This window comes from Calidris pugnax, unplaced genomic scaffold, assembly GCF_001431845.1.
Source record: "Calidris pugnax isolate Ruff unplaced genomic scaffold, ASM143184v1 scaffold38, whole genome shotgun sequence".
Taxonomy (NCBI): domain Eukaryota; kingdom Metazoa; phylum Chordata; class Aves; order Charadriiformes; family Scolopacidae; genus Calidris; species Calidris pugnax.
This window is the reverse complement of record NW_015090995.1, coordinates 10,046,527-10,065,947: the sequence shown is the minus strand read 5'-3', so window position 1 is coordinate 10,065,947 and position 19,421 is coordinate 10,046,527. Positions and strand designations below refer to the sequence as shown.

General features: G+C 38.4%; 1 protein-coding gene across 3 annotated transcripts in view; it reads left to right on the top strand.

Annotated features, from left to right (window-relative positions):
* The window catches only part of TENM1 (teneurin transmembrane protein 1), a 344,428-nt gene that overhangs the window by 260,997 nt on the left and 64,010 nt on the right, over positions 1 to 19,421 (top strand). For all 3 annotated transcript variants that reach the window (XM_014955291.1, XM_014955289.1, XM_014955290.1), the window contains 6 exons: positions 1,636 to 1,755; positions 3,472 to 3,733; positions 6,326 to 6,593; positions 12,236 to 12,379; positions 17,098 to 17,347; positions 18,214 to 18,234. In XM_014955291.1, coding sequence (XP_014810777.1) covers positions 1,636 to 1,755; positions 3,472 to 3,733; positions 6,326 to 6,593; positions 12,236 to 12,379; positions 17,098 to 17,347; positions 18,214 to 18,234 — 1,065 coding nt within the window. The remainder of the gene's footprint in view (positions 1 to 1,635; positions 1,756 to 3,471; positions 3,734 to 6,325; positions 6,594 to 12,235; positions 12,380 to 17,097; positions 17,348 to 18,213; positions 18,235 to 19,421) is intronic.

The following is a 19,421-nucleotide window of genomic DNA, read 5'->3' as shown; positions in this document are numbered from 1 at the left end:
ATGGGATCTTATGAAAAAAGTCAGAATTTTCAGAAATTTATGGTCTCCAGTTTTTTGCGTATGATTTCATTGCATCATGATCAATTAATCTCTCAAAGAATATTTTTTAAATTCCTATAGACTCCTAAATAACTTTAATCTGAGGAGCTATTAAGTTTTTCCTTTAGATTATGTATTCACTGTGCAAAGGTAGGATGTGTCTGTTGAGGTCTACCATGAGCTTTCAAATTAAGAGAGAAACATAACAATGTCTAAATTTATGTTTATTGTTTATATTGAGTAATCAATCACCTTTATAACTATTCTATTGTTTTTGACTCTAAATGTCTTAGCATTATCAAAAGACTCCTGCATACACTGTTCGCTTCATTATGCAAAGCTACAGTTCCAGGAAATATGTGCAATCATATCATTAGATCCCAAGACCCGGATCCGTTCAGCCAGTGGAGTTAAGCTAATGTACTCTACCTGGCAGCACGGGGCAAAATACTGAAAGATGTTTCAGTGGAATGTAGCTGTGTAAGCCCTTAGAAAAATCTTAATCTGCACTGTGAGGGTATTTTACATCTTATTCCTCATCCTTGATGAGACTTGTTTCCTTTACATTTCAGGCTTCAAATAAGAGGCTAATGCTGAGAATAAGAGAGTAATTTCTTCAGTGTCTCTGTGGCTAGGGTGAAAGTAATGGTCTTAAAGGGCAGCAGCAGAGATTCAAATTAGACAGTAGGAAAAACCTGCCGTGAGTAAAGTGCTCATACAGGAGCATTGGAATGGTTTACTTGGTGAGGTTATGGAGTTAGACAAGCATCTATCTGGAGTAATGTAGGTATAGTTGATCTTACCTGAGGCAAAGGAATGGACAAGATGCAGTCTTGTATTTCCTTTCAGCTCTCATTTTCTATGATTCTGTGATCCTGTTATCCTCCGATTAGACCCACTTAGTAATGAGTTCACTTTCCTGTCTGTTGACTTTGATGTGTTCTGCTGTGCTGCCATATTCGAATCCCTTTACTGGAATGGGAGGATTTTTATGTTGGAAAGTGGGTACAAGTCCAACACATCCCAGAGGGAATTTAAAAGGGCATAACACGTGATGGGGTATTGAGAAAAATGTATGTTAACGCTTGATTAGGTGCTCTCTGAATTTACCTATATAACTTTCTGAAGTTCAGTGAAGAACATGCGTCTCTCTGCTTCCTTATCGCATTAGTTCAGCTTTTTTTCTAATAGACAGTGATGCCCTATTCTTAGCAGCAGAGAATGAGGTTTCATTCTCCCCTTTCCCAAATCATCACCCCCTAGAGCTGCAGCAAGCTAAATCACGCTATCAGTGAAACCTTTGCAGTGCTATTCAGTGGCAGAACAAATGGTATCCTGAAATATAGCCAGAAATGGAAATATATTCTCGATACGCCAGCAATTCATGGGAGGGTCTGTGTGTCATCTTCATGAGATAATGGTTTTTCAAATAAATCTTTTGGACTTGTTTAAATTTTCATTCAAAATCAACAGTCACAATGGTATCAGAGAAATTCTGTCTGTCTGGGCCAGAAGTATAGCACCATTTCTGAAATCAATGCCCTTCTCACCCTCCTGATGGGTCTAACATGTTGCCTTCTACTCTTTTTGTTACAGACGGGCATGTGTCATTCGAGGCCAGGTGGTAGCAATAGACGGAACACCTTTGGTTGGAGTGAACGTCAGTTTTCTGCACCACAATGAGTATGGATACACCATCAGTCGACAAGATGGAAGGTCAGATTTTCACATATGGTCTTTTACCATTTGCTTACCACCTTCTATTCATGTACAAAATTTTTAGAGACATCACTCTTCATAGTATGGCCCTCTGCTCTGGGAGCTCTCTGTGGTAAAGAGAAAGAGAAGAAAGAGAAGAAAAAAACCTGATCAGCAGCAAGATTACAGTGGCATTCAAACACCTGGAATCAAAATGTGACAGTACTGCTGTAACAACATCATCTTGACATTTGAATATTTTCACTAGTCAGGTTTTCCAGAGGATTCTCTCTCTTATTTTTTTCCTTTTGTTAAATGTGAATCTTCCAAGTAGTTTACTGAGGTGTCAATGAAGTTAAATCATTTAGTTGATCACCAAACCTCACAAGTAGAAGTGAGGACAGACTCTTTCAAGAGCCGAAATGGTTGAATTGCTCTTCCATAACCAGTCCGGGACAATACTGGCTTCCCTCTCTTCCCAAGCCTTGTAGGGTGGAGTTCAGTTCTCAGAGAGATGAAGTTCCTGTATATTTTATATTGCACTCCAGGGTTTGCTGTCCATTTGTAGTAGGGTCACGATTTGCTCCTGAGCTTGAATTAAGCTGCTAGGAGTAGTTTAGGACTTCATCTTCCTCAGCTGTGTTATGAATGACAAGAAATCAGAAGCTATTTTCCAACAGGGAAAGAGAGTAATTTGTCACTGTATCCACAATTAATATTTTTTTGTTTGGCTTTGTCAATTTATAAAAGTAAGTAGCATGCATATTTGTTTTTCCTTAGTTTATTGACTTTCAAATCACACTACTGAAAGTTAGTAATTATCATTTCCTCTTTACACTAGCCTGGATAAAGTTGTTGCATTAAAATATGCTACCTGTATTTCACTGTGAATGTAATCGGTGTCATTTGGGAAATGTGATGAGATATGCATAATTAAGTCTGACTTCTTATCACAGTTTGTTATCATCAAAAGCCTCCATAATAGATGCATTCAATAATACAGAGGGTGAAGTATCTATTTACATATTACCTTATGTTGCCTGACTATGGATGTCAGAAACCCAGAAAATTGAGACTCTGTGTATCGTGTCTTCTACATCCCACTGTTTTGCAGCCTAGATATGCCAAAGGTTCTTCACAATAGCTCCCAGAGGATCACCTGCCTTATGTACAAGAGCTGATTCAGTTCTCAGTGCAATTAATCAGCATATTTCCCAAAAATTTCATATCCTGCACAGAGGGGTCTCCGGTTCAATGTACTCAACCTTTTCCCCTGCTACTTTTTAGAAAAAGGGAACAGGATATGTTAATAGAGGAAAGGCCTGACACGCTTTGAGGCTTCTTATTCTGCATGCTCTACCTGCATAGATTACGAGTAGCATCCCTTTTCTAGTCTAGGAATTTCTTTTCATATAAACCGAAGCAACTGGGTCCACTCTTTTGTTACAGATGACTCATTAGTATCGATTCTAGTTGATAAATAGAGGGGAGATAGGTCAAGTAACAGTGAAGTACTCTGCCTTGCTATTGATGTATAGAGGGAGGGAACACAGAGACGTAAAGCTTCTTTGTGAATACAAAAGTGGTGCCGAAAAGGTATACTTGAATGATTTCACGTAGTAAATTAAGGGCTGTAATGAAAAATACAAAGTTTTTGTTTGTGATGCGTTGAAAATTGTGGTAATATGATGCTAAAACAAAAAGAAACAAAGGATTTTGTTTTCTCTTTTCCAGTTTTGACCTTGTGGCTGTTGGAGGCATCTCTGTCACTCTAGTTTTTGACAGATCTCCTTTCATATCTGAAAAAAGAACACTTTGGTTGCCTTGGAATAGATTTATCATCGTAGACAAAGTTGTAATGCAAAGAACAGAATCAGACACACCATCTTGTGACATCAGTACTTTTGTCAGCCCTAATCCAATTGTACTCCCTTCACCCTTGACAGCATTTGGAGGGTCCTGTCCTGAAAGAGGAACCGTTATTCCGGAGCTACAGGTAATGAAAAGACTTCCAGTTCAGATGCAGAGCAAGTTCTAGACAATTTTAGAAGATGATACCAAATAGTGAACAATCAACTGCTGTGGTGTTATTCACTTGTCAGAATAACACCAATGCATATCTCTTTAGTACTGTTTCAGGAGATGCGTTTGTCTTTTCTATTTATTTATTTATTGTTAATATTTTAAGGTGCTGTATTTCTTACTTCCAAGTGGAAAAAAATGGGGAGTCCTAACATGACTTACTATTGAAATCCTGATTTATTTACAGTGATGCACCAAACCATTCCTAGGTTACAGATAAATAGTACAACTTCCCCATACATCATGAGACATGACCTGAGGTGCTTTGAAGGCTCCTGGGGATGTTATGATGGCATCTCCAGCTGTATTTTAGCTTCTGTTTTTTCACTACTTTCCACAGTAGAGCAATTTTAACATGATCTTTAGGATCTATTTAACTGTTCTTTTATTTGGGACTTAAAAGAAATTGTATGAGTCAAACACCCAACAAAATACAACTACGTGGGTTTCAGATCATGTTAACCTCCATAATTTTATTATGGTTTTGAGCAGTTAGAGCAGTTAGAGGTCAAGCAATAAGGACTTTTTGGAGTTCTCTTTAAATTTCACTGGGCAAGTCTGGAAAATATTTTGGAGGCTACCTAAATATACATATTAGACGAATACAAATAGACATAAATATTTCCAACCTTTTCTCTTTTTCTCCTAAAAGTGTTGCTGCAGATTGAGGGCCTTTATTCTACATGTAAAAAATATTGGATTGAACTCAATTGTGTCTAAACTTCTCCATAACTATTCAAAACATTATGGTGTTTCAGCCAGTTGATGGACATAGTGTTGCTTCACAGAACATACTAAGTGAAACTAATGAACATAAATTAAGAATAACTGATGGGCACTAGTAAGAGAAAACTGGGTCACATTACTCCACGTGAGGTCTTCCTGGGTCTTTAAACAGTGAGGTAACCAAAGATGCAGTCTACTCGGAGAGAAACTGCCCCCAGTCCTTTTTTGTCATTGGAGGGTCCTTAGAGCGTGAAGTTTCATTGTACAGTACTGAGAAATGAACAAAAAGTAACCCAGAATAATAGGAGAAGGAGATATATTAGCATGTATTAATGTATGAATATTTCTTCCTGCTTTTCTATTAAAAAATGAGAAGAGATGTCAGATGTATGACAGAGGGGGCAGCTGGGTTGTCAGCAGGAAAGAAGGGGAACACTGCAAATCAGAACAATAAAGGGAGCAGGATTTCCCTGGCAACACTACATTTCATATGTCAAAACGACAAGTGCTGGCAGGCCTCCAGCTGTACTGCAGCAATCCTATGACAGTCATACTGTTGCAATGTGTAAATAAAATTGTTTTGAAAGTGAAGTAATCTCTTGTTAAACAAAAAAAAAATTGAAAAACTGGGGAATATAAACAAAACAGTTTGTATTTTTCCAAGCTTGACAAATTTAACATTGTGACAGGTTGGCTTATTATTACAGACATACACTAAAATAATTAGCTTTATTAAGCACAGCCTAGTTTTCAGTGGCTTTTGGGTGACTGTGGTGGCATCCTCCAAGAAGCTGCTCTCTTCTCTTGCCTGCTCCTCCTCACAGCGCCAGGAGAGCTCCTTTTTCTCAAGAGATGGCAAGAGCTAAATCCCCGTTTGTAGCTTGAAGGCCCGCATCACTCAAAAGGTCAAGGCCAAGTTCCTTTTTTTTTTAATTTTTTCCCCTCAGAAGCTCGCAGTCTCTGCAGTCCCTCTAGCTGCTGAGGGCTTATCTTCATTGCAGCCAGGAACTGATCCTACCCCACAGTGGGCATGTCTGAGCCAGCTTTAATCCAAGAGAGTCAGACAGCGGCGCTGAGAGCGGAGCCGTGGATGTGAGCTCCGCTGCGCACCCCAGGGACTCACCTGTCAGCTGGGTGACTGATGCCCAGCCTGCTTCCTCTTCCCTGCTGCCTGTCCCCAGACAGCTCGTTAAGTTCCTTACGCCGTGCCTTCATACACCATGTCCCTTCTTTCCAGAGCTCGGCCTCACTGCCAGCGTTCCTGCACAGAAGATGGTTTAGCAGGAAGGTTTGCTTTCTTCCTTAGCCCTCCCCAAGTTGGAGTCATTGCCTCCAAAGCAGGATAGTACCTTGAAATCATGATGTAATATGTGAAGTGTGTGCACATTTAAAACAGGTTTTAATTGTATTCTGGTTAAGAACACGCATTAAGTAAACCAAATAATAAAGCCAAGGTAAAGCTGTAGAGCTCTGGTGTGTGAATATGTCCCCAGAGATCGTATTTGCCCATTGGTAGATAAGAATAAAGCACTGGAGGAAGAGGCTCTTTATCAAAATAGAGAGACTGCCACCTGGTAAGTTGGCCAAGCAGTTTCTGGTGTTAGACATTTTGTAATATGCCTGATTACTGCATTGCTGAAATAAACACAGACGAGCATCAGTGTTTTAAGTGGTACCATGTTTACATCATGACTGCGAAATGTAAAACAAGCACCTGCTGTTATTGTTATAATTTTGCATTTTTCTTGGTTATACATGTAATGATGTGGTTTTTTCCAAGGTGGTCCAAGAGGAAATCCCAATTCCTTCAAGTTTTGTGAAGCTGAGTTACCTCAGCAGTCGAACACCAGGGTATAAAACTTTGCTGCGCATTATTTTGACACACACAGCCATCCCTTCTGGAATGACAAAAGTCCATCTGATAGTTGCTGTTGAAGGACGTCTGCTTCAGAAATGGTTTCCTGCTGCAGCCAATTTGGTCTACACGTTTGCCTGGAATAAGACAGATATATATGGACAGAAGGTTTCTGGTCTGGCCGAGGCTATGGGTATGTGGAATCACCTTGATGCAAGCAGAAGTGCTCACAAACATCAAGCTAGGAAAATATAGCTTATAAATTTTGTTGCTGCGGTTACGTTCTTTTAAATCAAATGCCTTTTTAGCTAAAGTGACTCGTACGATTTCCTATGAACATTTATTTTCTTGTTCTTCCAATGTCATCTTTCTAATTTAATCAATTTGAAAATCCCCTTTTCCCTCGGAGAACGGTTATGTACTAACGGCATTATATTCAGCTGTCTTTGTTTTTGAATGTTACTTTGAATATGACCTTTGGTGTGTCATTGTTTCTGTCATTTTTTGGCTGTGACATTTAAAATGTCATTTCCACTTGAGGTTTACAAAATTCTAACTTTTAGGCATCCTTTCTTACTACATTTCATGTTCCCAACAGTTAAAACTTCTTGATTTGTTGTTTAAAGATGTTTATATGAAAATCATCATGTTTCATAGGCTTTCTTTACCAAGCAGCACAAGCAGCTAGTCTGAGAATCGCTGCAGAAGAGATGTCTGTGCAAAGAGATTTTATTTAGCTAGCCTTTTTTTTTTCCATTAATTTGATGATTTGGTTTTTAAAAGTCTTGCTGTTTTTTAATTGAATTTGGGGTTATGTTGCTTAATGGACTAATCTTATTGATACTTTCCATTAAGATTATTTACCTTACCGGCAAAGCTTAGTATTGTGAATAAGCCCTATTCACTTCCTTAGCAGTTCTGTTTTGCTTTTACAGTCAGGGGAATTATAGCAAGCAGCATTGGCAGGATCAGGCTATAAAACAAGAATAGCAAGGGCTACACGGAGCCATATACCCTCACGAGGAATATGCCTCATTCCCTATATTGAAATGTTGTTCTGAAGGGGAAGCCAGAAGCTCTCCTCAGGACCTGCTGCATTGTCCTTACGAGCAGTGTGCTTGTAAAGGACACTTTGCAAATTGGCCCGTGCAAAGGCAAAAGGTGCCATCCTGGCTGTGCAAGCCCTGCAACTTCCAGAGCATCCAGTGCCTGACTCTGTTATTCTGTGCTCCCAGCCAGGTGCTCTGTGAGACAGCTGCCTGCAGAGGTGATGGGAGGAAGGAGGGTTATTGCACTTTCCTAGTCATTTCTACTTAGAGAATGATGCAGACATAGCCACTGGTGTCCACAAAGGGTTATGAGAACGAAATATGGGGTATGATTTACATCATGCAGTGCTCATATCAGAAAATAAGGAGCTTATTCCAGGGCTGTGGTCCCACAGTCTACTTCAACAGATACAACTGCAGGCTGCTGCCAGGAGGGACGTTCCCACGTTCTCTCCTTACCCCTGGGCCACCACTCACATTCATTTGATCATTAAATGAGCCAGATCAGGAACAAATTCAGCTGAAAACTGAAGCAACCAGAAAATAAGTGATAAATTTTCAGCTTCATTAGTTTCCTGATCTGCTATCAATGCTAGCGCAGTAGCATAGGTCTTCTCATTCCAATTGCAGCTCAGGCTTTACATTGGCCTAAAGTGATCAAAACTCCACCCTTACCTGAATTGCAGCTCAGGCTTTACATTGGCCTAAAGTGATCAAAACTCCACCCTTCACGCAAGGTGTTGCAGCTCAGGCTTTACATTGGCCTAAAGTGATCACGCCCTCCACCCTTACCTGAATTGCTGCATCATCATATCTGCATCTGATCTACCACATCTGGCTCGCATCTGCAGGAAGGTGGACAACGTTTTGAAGGGGTCAGTCAGGTGCTGGCACTGACACGTCCTTGGGTCCCCTTTTAGGCCCATCTGTCTCATGAAACCTCTTTGTAAGGGGGGGAGATCAGCCCTAGCCCAGGGCAGATAGAGATTCCTGCTAGTGTTTTGCAGTGAGGAAAGCTATTAAATGGGTCACTTACACATATTTGTGAAAATCTAGAAATGACAAAAATTCCAGTGTGCCCTTTGGCACTCCCATGGGTGGTCAGCCAGACAGGTCACGGGTGCCACCTGGGGCTTTCCTCAGCACGGCTCCACATGCCCTGTATTCCGAGTGTGTCACTGCTCAGTGACACTAACGTGTGTGAGAGGGAGCACTGAGTGTGCCACCTGCTCCCTCTGCATCATTTGAGAGTCTCCTGATAATAATGAAGTCCAGTATATATCAACAATTTAAATCAAATACATAACATCTTATGAAATTATACTGTAGTTACAGATTCCCAAATTAGAAGTAGATGAGTGTAATATGTTTAAATATGAATAAAGCTTATGCAATAATGCTGGATAACAAATTTTAAATTATTAAGTGGTGCATAATTTTTTTTCTTAAAGTTTAGTTTAATTATGCTTCTTGCAAAATAGAAGCAAAAATCTTTCTATTTTAAGTGTATTGTTAGCATGCTATGTTAGATTCCAATAAAGCTTTATTTAATTTGACACACTGTAGTACTCAGGGACCTTTATATGCATCCATTATATGAATTTTTGTCAAAAGAATTTCTCTGCCAGTATATTACCAATATTTAATAATGCCTTCTGTTGAGTTTTCATTTTAATTAAATTAAATTGCAGCAGGTTGAAGTCCTGGAACTCAGGAATATAACCATCTGCTTTTGGTTTTATAAATACTATAAACATCTTTATTTTTCTTCTGAGTTATTGACAGCAATGATCACATAACCAGTTACAGAAAAGAAGACTTTTTGAGCATATTTCCACACACAAGTGGTTCTGTTTAAATTTGTTGGAGAAATGTTTGCTGATGTTTGTCTAGTCCCCAAGTTCTGAACAGGAGGCCATTTTCTCAAACATTACAAAGTAACATTCTTTATTCTGAATGAAAAAACATCATGTGGAGGTTGACACGCAAAACCTTGGTGGTAGGCTGTATGTCCCCTTGTAATTTAACATAGGAAAAGGAAGAATTTCAGTAGAAACCTCAATAAATGCTCCTGTGTAACTCCATACATGCTCAGTCTTACTCCTGCAAGCCCTTGCAGCTCACACAGCAGCATGAAATGGTGTGCAAGGGTACGAATATAAACCAGCTCTCAAGCAAAACAGTCTTAGCTCTTCTCTGTTTATTACTTGTTTCTTTGGTTGAGTTCATTATATCTGTTGTTTGAAGAAGTAAGATGATGATAAGGACAAATATTTCAGGAGAGGTTGAAGTAGAGGTTATTGTCCTGTTTAATAGTGTCGTTCATTTCTTACCTGTATTTTGGCAGCAGCCAAACTATGATATGCTGGCACTACTAGCAAATTATTGTTCTTTCTTCTAAATGGTTACGTGAAAAGAATAGATTTTTGATACAGATGATTTCAGTAAATCTTTTGGAAATCCATTTTGAGACTGCAAAGAGCTGTACTTGCTGGCTGTTAGTGTCCAAAAAATATTGTCACTACAGTTCTCCTTCACGGAGTGAAATCTCAGTCACCTCAAAAAAAGGGCTATAAATTAATCTGACTAGAAAATAACACCCCACAATGAGGGCAAGCTGACTGAAATTGTCATTTCATTTCCAAAATTATATTTTGCAAAACCTGCCAGTAACAAAGTACTTCTTTTTCAAGTGGCACTGCAGTCACTTGGTTGTCTTTACAATTGTTATGCTTTGCTTTGATTGCTTTGCTTGCAAAACGATTGACAGGAAATTTTCATGGATGCCACATCTGTGCCTCCAGTTAGATGTTTTAGGGGACCCTGCTTTAAGATTACACAGATATTCTTTTTTGGAGTATAGACATCTTTCATAAATATGTGTAAGTATACATAGAAACACAGTTATACACACACACAGAGTGAGCGTGTGTCCACGTGTCTCTTACTGATGAGAAGGGACAAAAAGGCAGCTAGATGCAATAACTATGAGAGCAGAGAACAATGAACTTTTAAGAAAGGGGATGATAAGCACTGGGGGGTATTTGGCAGCTCAGAAATATCAGCTATAGGCAGGGAATAGCAAACGCTTTACAGTGTTAGCTACAGTCCTGGTAAATGTGCCACTGTGGATCCATTGGCACAGATTCTCAGATGGTGCAAATTGTTATACCTCCCTTGACCCAGATATCAGCGTGGTACCTTCCAGCAGCTGATGAACTGTCCTGTGGGTCTGTAATGGTTCACTGAGCAAGGCTGAGTGAATTCGGGTTATAGGTCTGTACTGTTTTCAAGTATACATGTCTGACCCAGGATTGAACGTGTTAAGTGCATGAATGGAGTAAAAGATGCTAACGTGTAGGTGGCAAGTGTGAGGTTGCTTCATAGGAAAAATCTGCCCTTTATCTTCTCTCTGCATTAACACCTAGAAAATAGCGTGTTCGGTTACTGAACCGTGATGGTTCATCTCAGCACAGGATGTGGCTGCTCTGGAAGAAGCTCCATGCCCACACTTGGGCACTAAGCCCAGGGAGTTACCCAGAAGCATTGATGTTAGTCATAAGAGCTCCTGTAACAGAAAAATTGGAAAGAGTGGCTTCTGGACCCTCAGACTGAAACCTATAATGTTTGAAACATACAATATTTACAGTACTTAAGGAGATGTGATTTTTACAAGTCAGAGTTTAGCTGCAAAAGCAGGTTCTTTCTGCTAAAATGATGAAGCAGCTCTAAGTGAATTTGCTGCAAGGAACAGCTTTCAGTTTGCCATAAAACATTCATCTTACAAACACAAATGCTCCCTGGTATAGCTGGTCAAAATACTTTGATGGCGTCCAGTAATGGAATTTAGATGGTATTAAAACTATCTATGGTTCAAGTAAAATGTACCTAAAGCTGCTACACAGAAAAAGTGAGGAGAAAATATTGAAAATGTCAGAAAACTGTGGTTTTTAAAATATTTTTTTATTCTGTATATTAAAATATTTTTAAAGACATTTTTATTTTGGAAAGGCTCATATATATGGCTCTCAATATTCCCTAGATCAAATTTTGGGATTTGGTGTCAAAATAAAATTCTTCTTTTATGAATGAGTTGCACTGAATTCTAAAAAGATTAACTAGAGGAGATAAATAACTTTAAAAAAAAAAGTGTGGTATATTAGAGACACCAAAATAACATTTTGAAGAGGTTTTTTTTGTTTTGCTGAAGTACTAAAGGGAAGGGGGTTTTTTTGGTCAGTTTGAGTGCCCCCCAAAAACCACCATCCTTAGGGAAATACAAGATTTTCAGCAGGTATTTTGGCCAGCTGTTGAGTGGAGCCATAAGATGTGAAAGCCTGTTAAGATAAATGTTTAATTCTAGAAATTTTCAGCTTGGCAATCTATTTCTGCCTAACTACAATTTTTACAATTAGCAAACCAATTAAGCTCCATTTGTTTTAACATGCCTTTTTTTTTCTATTTAAGCTATTATTCTGGTAATTAGCAGAAATGCAATAAAGAATCAAGTCAGGAGTCATTGGAGGAGCTTTATACTCTTAAGAAATCAATAACTGATAGAACAGAAATTTTTCTCCTTTGAAACAGTAGTAACTATAGCTGTAATAACATACTAATCTCTTAAAACCCTTTCTGAAAAAAATACTATTCAACAATAGCAATCAGGCAGAGGAAAATTAGTGGCATCATTACTTGGCAGATTAATATCAAAACCTGGAATGAAAAACTACCTAGTAGTTCACAGAGGAAAAGGTAGACTGATAGATCTCTAATTATTTGTTTGCAGTGTCGGTGGGATATGAATATGAAACATGTCCTGATTTTATTCTGTGGGAGAAGAGAACAGTAATCCTTCAAGGCTTTGAAATGGATGCTTCAAATCTCGGAGGCTGGTCTATAAACAAACACCACGTATTAAATCCACAAAGTGGTAAGTCCTTTCTTTATTAACTGGCCATGCAGAAGAAGAATACAAATTTTAAAGGAATTAATTGTTCAGATTTTAAGCATTACACTTCCTAATGTGTAATCCTCTTTGTTTAAATGTGCACTGTCGTTTATTGAGGACTGAACTGTAAATGCCATCTGAAAGGATACTTTTAGTGTTCTGGCTCCCAGGTATTAAACGCTAATATCACTAACTCCTGATCACTAAAAGGTTTGGTCACTCAGATGGAAAAAGGGCATACTAATTTACGTTCGCTCTCACACTTAGTACAGAAGTACCACCTTTTAGGTCAGTTTATAGAGTGTTATATTCTCAGTGAAGTGTCTACACCCCAAGTTCATCCCATGACTAACACTGATTAGTAGCATCACAGCATCAGGGAGACAAACTGTGCAGGAGAACAGACCAGCTGAGTGAGAGGTAGCACTCCCGAAGCCTCGCTGCCAGGCCGTACGCAGAAGCTTTTGTGTCTGCCCACTCTGTGGAGAAGCACAGTAAGTTACCCTTCAGGATAAGCAATCCAGCACGTTTTGAAGTATTAGAAAAAAACCTGTAAATGTTTTTGGTGTCTTAACATTAACCCTGCATAGAGATTCTTCAAGCATGGAGACTTGAATCTGTTTTCTTATTGCTTTTGTTTTATTCCTGGTGTTTTTCTTTTCCTAGTTTAGTAACTATAATGGGAATTAGTGGGATTAAATTATTAAAACAATACTTGTAAATAAATTATGGTAACTAGAAAAATAAAATTTTGCCAGTAAATAGATATCTCGCTGTCCAGGGGAAGAGAAACCTGGGGTCAGATTTCAGCACTTATAAATCAGCAGACTATTGGATTCAGTAAAGTTCTCTCAATTTGCTCCAGCTGAGAGTCTGTCCACTAAAATCTATTTCCATCTGCAAACTTCTGTTAATGAAGATTCATGCACAGATGTATGGCTGTCAGGTTTTTACAAGTTCTGTTGTTGAATGCGCAGCTACAGTATAAATATTCCACATACAAAAGGTCAGATTTAGTTTGTAAATTATCTGGATTTCTGTTTTGATTTAAAATAGTTTGACATTTTAAACAGCGGTTCTTTCATACCCTGTCTTATTGGTTTGTATAGATTGTCTCTTTTAAATGCCAGCTATTGACATTTAACACAAAGAGAAATCTGACCTCAGTCAGCTCAGCCCCCAACTGTGAGCCCCATAGTCTACTCCTTAGTGCCAATTTACCACTTGCATAGTTTAATTTCAAGTCTAAATTGCTGGCAGTAACTCCAATTTATATGACTATCTGCTAACTGCAGTGGTTACTACTATAATTCACCCCATAGGCACTAACACGTTCTGAGATTTTGTAAAGTATACAATTATAACCAGAGTGGAGATAAATCATTGCTTTCCTGAGCACGGGGTAGATGGTGACAAATTGCTTCCTGGCCCTGTCTCAGCTGTGTGGCTGAGGACACCAGAGCACTGACCTGTCCACCACACACACCTCCTCTGAAATCATCCAGGCTGTGCCTGCTACCCCAGCCCAATAACAAGGATGGGGAATGGGCAGCTTCTTATCCCTGCTCCTCTTCCTCGCATGTTCTCACTGTGCTGGACACGGTCAAGGCTGAAGGCAAGGGGAAGCTGCTAAACATCTTTATCCATTACTCACAGAGACACAACCTGGGGAGGGGAGGGCATAAGCGCATCTGACTTGAAATCAGTGGGTCCTTTTCTGTTGCTGTCTCATGTGAGAGCATCTCCACTGAGGATGACAAAGCCCAGCCAGAGCTCAGTGGTGTCTCAGATGTTTCCTGTGATTATAATGGGCTTTGAGCATGCACACCTGCCTCATATATAAGAACTAGGAAAGCAGGAGCAGAAAAGAAATTCCTATAATCATTGTGCTAGTGCTCACCTAACAGAGCAGCCTGTAAATCAACAAAACCAAATAATGAACTGTGTTAACCAAAAGGATAAAAATAGCAAGTGTGCTTCTGGTTTTATCTAGAAAATAGTGAACTGCTCTTCCATTTCAGATATATAAAATGTACTTTAAATAAGGACAAGAATGTGATTCAGACTTAGAATTATACATTTCAGACTTATCTCCATGCCACCGTGAGTGAAATGAAAAGCATGAGTAGCCTTCTTGAATATGAATATATTAAGATTTTTCACTTTTAATTAAAGCATTCCCTCTGTATGTGTGAAGAGCTGCTCTCTATAGAAGCATGAAGCTTGCATCTGTTTTTGAAACACTGTCACTGGATTAACTACAGAAATAGCATTGGAATATAACGTAAATGTCTTTCTAAAAATTCTCCATTGTAAATTACAATTTTGTTTTCAAACTAAAACTAGAAGCAGTCTGTTTTGTTAGTTAACTAGTCCTGAAGAGCTTATATCTAACTTCATCCACTAAGCCTTGGCTTCCAGCAGGTCTGCTGCTGTGCACAACTTCTCTCTTCAAAGACAGGGCAGATGGGATACACTTACCTCCCTCCCCATTAAGGCTATTCATAACTAAGTACAACAGAAAAGTTGTAAAAATAAATAGATGCAATTTTGCAGGATTGCATTTCGTAGGACAGTTGAAGCTGTGGAGGTACAAGTATTGACATGCAGAAAGCAGAGCAAGAAAAAGCTCTGTTCTATTGCCAGATATAAGTATCTTTAAAAAAAAAAAAAAGAAGGAAAACAAAGATGTCCAATTCCAGCAGCATAGATGTGAAATAACATATATTATTCCAATGTGGCTGCCGCTGGAAACTCAGGCTTTTTAAATGTGTATGGTTTTACATCAATATGACCATTAGGTTAACAAAGGATCACATCCTGTCTTAGCTATACTAAACGGCTCTTTTCCCACTTCTCCCACACACACACCCTCCTCTAGTTTAGAGGATTGATCACTTCTAAGTTGTGACATGAGTAGAGTTTAATGTTTTCTAACACAAAGGTTTTGGTGGGTTTGGAAGATCTTCAGGGCATTTCTCATAATCAAGAAGAGAACACATACTACAAATGCTAGTTCCTGTATAGAGTCCTTTTAAAGACACCTATACCTCATGAATACAAATGAATGTGCTGTTAACCGATTTTTTCAGAGTATTCTTTGGATTAATTTTTTCTTCTGATGGGCAAGTGTATTGATTCCATATTTATTTATCTGGGGGAAGGAGGGATAATTTTACAGGGGCTTTATGCTTTACGGTAATTTCAGCCCCAGTGCAACACAGTACCAACTAAAATTAAAGCAGCAGCTCAAAAGCCTGAAATTAAGCACATTCTTACATTTATTGACAGCAAAACATATCCTCCAGAGTCCTAATTATTTACTGGCATTTGTATGAGGCAGTTGAAATATTACCTTTACATTGTTAATTTCAGACAAAGGGCAGCATCTTCATTTTAGTAGTATTTTTATCTGGTGCATAAGGGAGTATATTGCCATTAATTTTAGTGTTGTATTTCCAAGATGCTTTTTTTAAGCCAGTGTTCAAACATATATATGTATTCTGCTCCTTGCTGTTCTGAAATAATTTTTTAAAAATATAATTCCCTTCAAAATAGCTATGGCAACACTCAGTAATTTCCAAGGAGAGTTTTAGCTTCAGACTTATCTAAAAGCCACAAAAAAATAGTTTGACAAAGGTTGATAGAGACAGTACATAAATACGTTTGCTGTAATTTGGAAAAATTTGGGTGTGTCTCAACATGTACTTCTTGCAGTATCTAACTATGCTTATTTCCCAGTGTAAGAGTCCTCCAGAAAGTATATTCCCTTGTGTTTATTCCTTTAATTGTGCCACTTTTCTGATGGGCTTTCCAAGGGAAATAGGAGATTTTGGGACCATGATCTAAAAGAATACCTATCTTCCATTCAGAAATTGCCAAAATCTTACAGTAACATGTAATTTTAAAGGTACTTCTTAACTGTATTACCACATTGTTAATAAAAAACAAAAGCAAAACAAAGAAAAACCACTGCAGCTATCAACTTGGTAAAATATGTTTGTACTGGTTCTGGTATCACCAGCCTAGTAACTGGGAAGACTTTCAATAACATCTGCTGCAGAGCTACTAAATACTAACACGCTGGAAAGTTGTTTTAAACTTCGTGGCAGAACTTAATTTATTCCTGCTGGTAAGAAATTCACTTGTGCCTCAGAATTACTCCTTGACTTGGCTTTGCTGCACTTGGCACCATTTTTATATACCATGAAGGACTCGCATTTAAATTTGAATATTGATTTTGTACTGCCACTCAGTGCTCTGTTGTGAAAAATACATAGTAGTCCCGCTATTAATCTCCTTTAATTAAATATTCAAACTGCCTAAGAAATTCCTCTGCTACCTAATAAAAATTTATGAATAAAATGAATATTGAAGTAGTAATCCCCAAGAAATCAGATAGCACTGCAATTAGCAGTCAATTTGTTAGAGCATTAACCAACCATGAGTTCACCTCATGATGTTGGCTTTTAAAATAGCCACTAACCACTAATCGACAAAATGGTGATGGTGAAGCATGGGACTGAACAAAATTGGAAGAGATTAGTGGAATTCTGTGACAGTCTTTAAAAGATTCAATGTTTGTTGCAGTTTTTGTCATCTGATTTTCTAGAGTATTGCATAATCCAAAACTCCAGAATAGTTTAAATGATACACATTTGCTTTTTTTTGTCTCTGTTTTCTGCCTCCCCTTCCCTTAGGAATTTTACACAAAGGAAATGGTGAAAACCTGTTCATTTCCCAGCAGCCTCCAGTCATCTCAACTGTGATGGGCAACGGACACCAGAGAAGCGTGTCGTGCTCCACCTGCAATGGTCTTGCGCTCAACAGCAAACTCTTTGCCCCTGTTGCTCTTGCTTCTGGTCCTGATGGTAGTGTGTATATTGGTGACTTCAATTTTGTCAGGCGGATCTTTCCCTCTGGAAACTCAATTGGTATATTAGAATTAAGGTAAAAAAATTATTAGCTTTCTCCGGTTACTGTTCATTATCCTGGCTATGATATACCTATGAAAACTACGATGAGCCTTTTTTCACTTGTGACTTAAAGGAGCAGACACATTTAATTGCCTTGGGAGTGTATGTCTTAACAATTGTCGAACAAACTCATCAGAACACGTACACTTACTTTAAAGTCACCAGTTAAAAAGGGCATCTTACGTGGCCTTTAGAACAGGTTTTGCGTAATGAATTTCTGCACTGTGCAGAGTTAATAGAGCTAATTTTTCTTCCTGTGAGATTTTTTCATGTGTTTTCTCAAAATAGTTAAAATATTCCATGAAGTGTATTTTTGAAGAAAACCCAGTAACTCAGTAGCAAATATGTGTGCTATCACATCAGGCCACAGAATTATGAAGCTGAAGATAGACTTACAATGTTTAAAATTAATACAATTAGTTTGTTAATTGTTCCTCGTGAAACAGAAGATATGACTTGAGTTTAAGCAGACAAGAGCAAACCTGGCATTGCAGACTGACATGACTCAGGCTGGGCCTGGGCACTCATTAACAACTCCCCTGTAATTATGAGTCCAGCTTCTCATTCTCTTTCAGGGCCAGAGGGGAAGGCAGGAAAGATTTCAGACACTGATACACTAAATTTCTCTTACTTAATGCTCGTGAATCTCCAACTAGCTAACATTGCTGCTGATGACGTTGTATGTTGATTGTCCAGAATTAACTTGACAACGTTGTTATTTGGATTGAGTTCTGTGAGCAGTTAGGCAAAGAATACAGTTTCATTGAAGACTAACATTTATTGTCTTTTTCTTTTCTTTCCTTTTTTTTTTTTGAAACCTGTATTGATCTGTCTTACTAGGAATAGAGACACAAGGCACAGGTAAGTAAAGCACAGTAACGGTAGTATGTGAATCCCATTCGAGGACACAGTCTTACAAAAGTCTTTTTAGAAGTCTGGATGTAGAGAAACACTCTGAATTTAATAAATACAAATGTTAACCAAATTCACCTTTGTTTATTGTAAAGTAGGTTTGATTTGTTCCCTTTGAAGGAATGAAGTCTCCCTCTAAAAATCAGTTTGCTGATCACCAAGCAGAGGTGGAGAAGTTTAAACTCGAAAGCTGGGAATGCATTTCATAGCTGTTGTATGCATTTCACATGGTGTTTAAATGATCATAGATACAGCCAGCCAAGAAAACTGGAGTTTTAGCAACAAAGAAATAATAAAAAAGGCTTCAGAGTCACGTAAGAGGACTGTACTTTAGCAGTTCTACTGCAAATTTTAAAATCTGCCACAGTTACAGAGGATCCACAGCAGGCCCCAGAACTGAGGACTCTGTGTCAAAGCTCAGTCCTTGCTTCTCCAGCTAAAGCAAAGGCAAGTGGCTTCCCCCCTTTCCAGTGAGTATTTTGGCGTTGCAGTGTAGGGATTTCTTTAAAAGAATGAACATTGCACATTAGGCGTCTGCGACAGACGGTGAGGGAGTTGGTTATAACAATCCAGCTGCAGAAAAGACATTGCAGGCTAGAAAGAGATAACAAGGCACTCTGTATCCTTAGAAACAAACTTCTTAGCGTTTCAGTACTTAAATGAGATAAATAAACCAGCACTGGTACAGCCTAAGCTGATAACTTCGTGGCATAGTAGGAAAAGAGTGTAGACTTAAAGCTTGCTTGCAGGATGGTCAGAATTACTCACTTTAGCCACAAGAATGCTCTTGCATACCATAGAATATTTGTCAGCCTACTTACAGATGATGTCACATCTCATACATTTTTCAATGAAAATTTAAAGAATATTTCCTAATTGGTAAATGCAAGGTTCTGTTTTTTAACTGAAGGATTGTTTCCATTTACCTTCATGCTAAACTGCCCAGTATCTTTGTAAACTAAAGAAAAGCAGCACATGGAACTTACTTTGTAATGCATTCAGGACATGAGTCAGGTTTTGAATTCAGGGGTTTCTTTTGTAAAGTAGAATTTTTTTAATATCTGATCAGTAGTACTAGTTTCTTGAGGTGAACTTAAACCTGAATTAAAACAAATTGTGACACTACTGAAGTACCC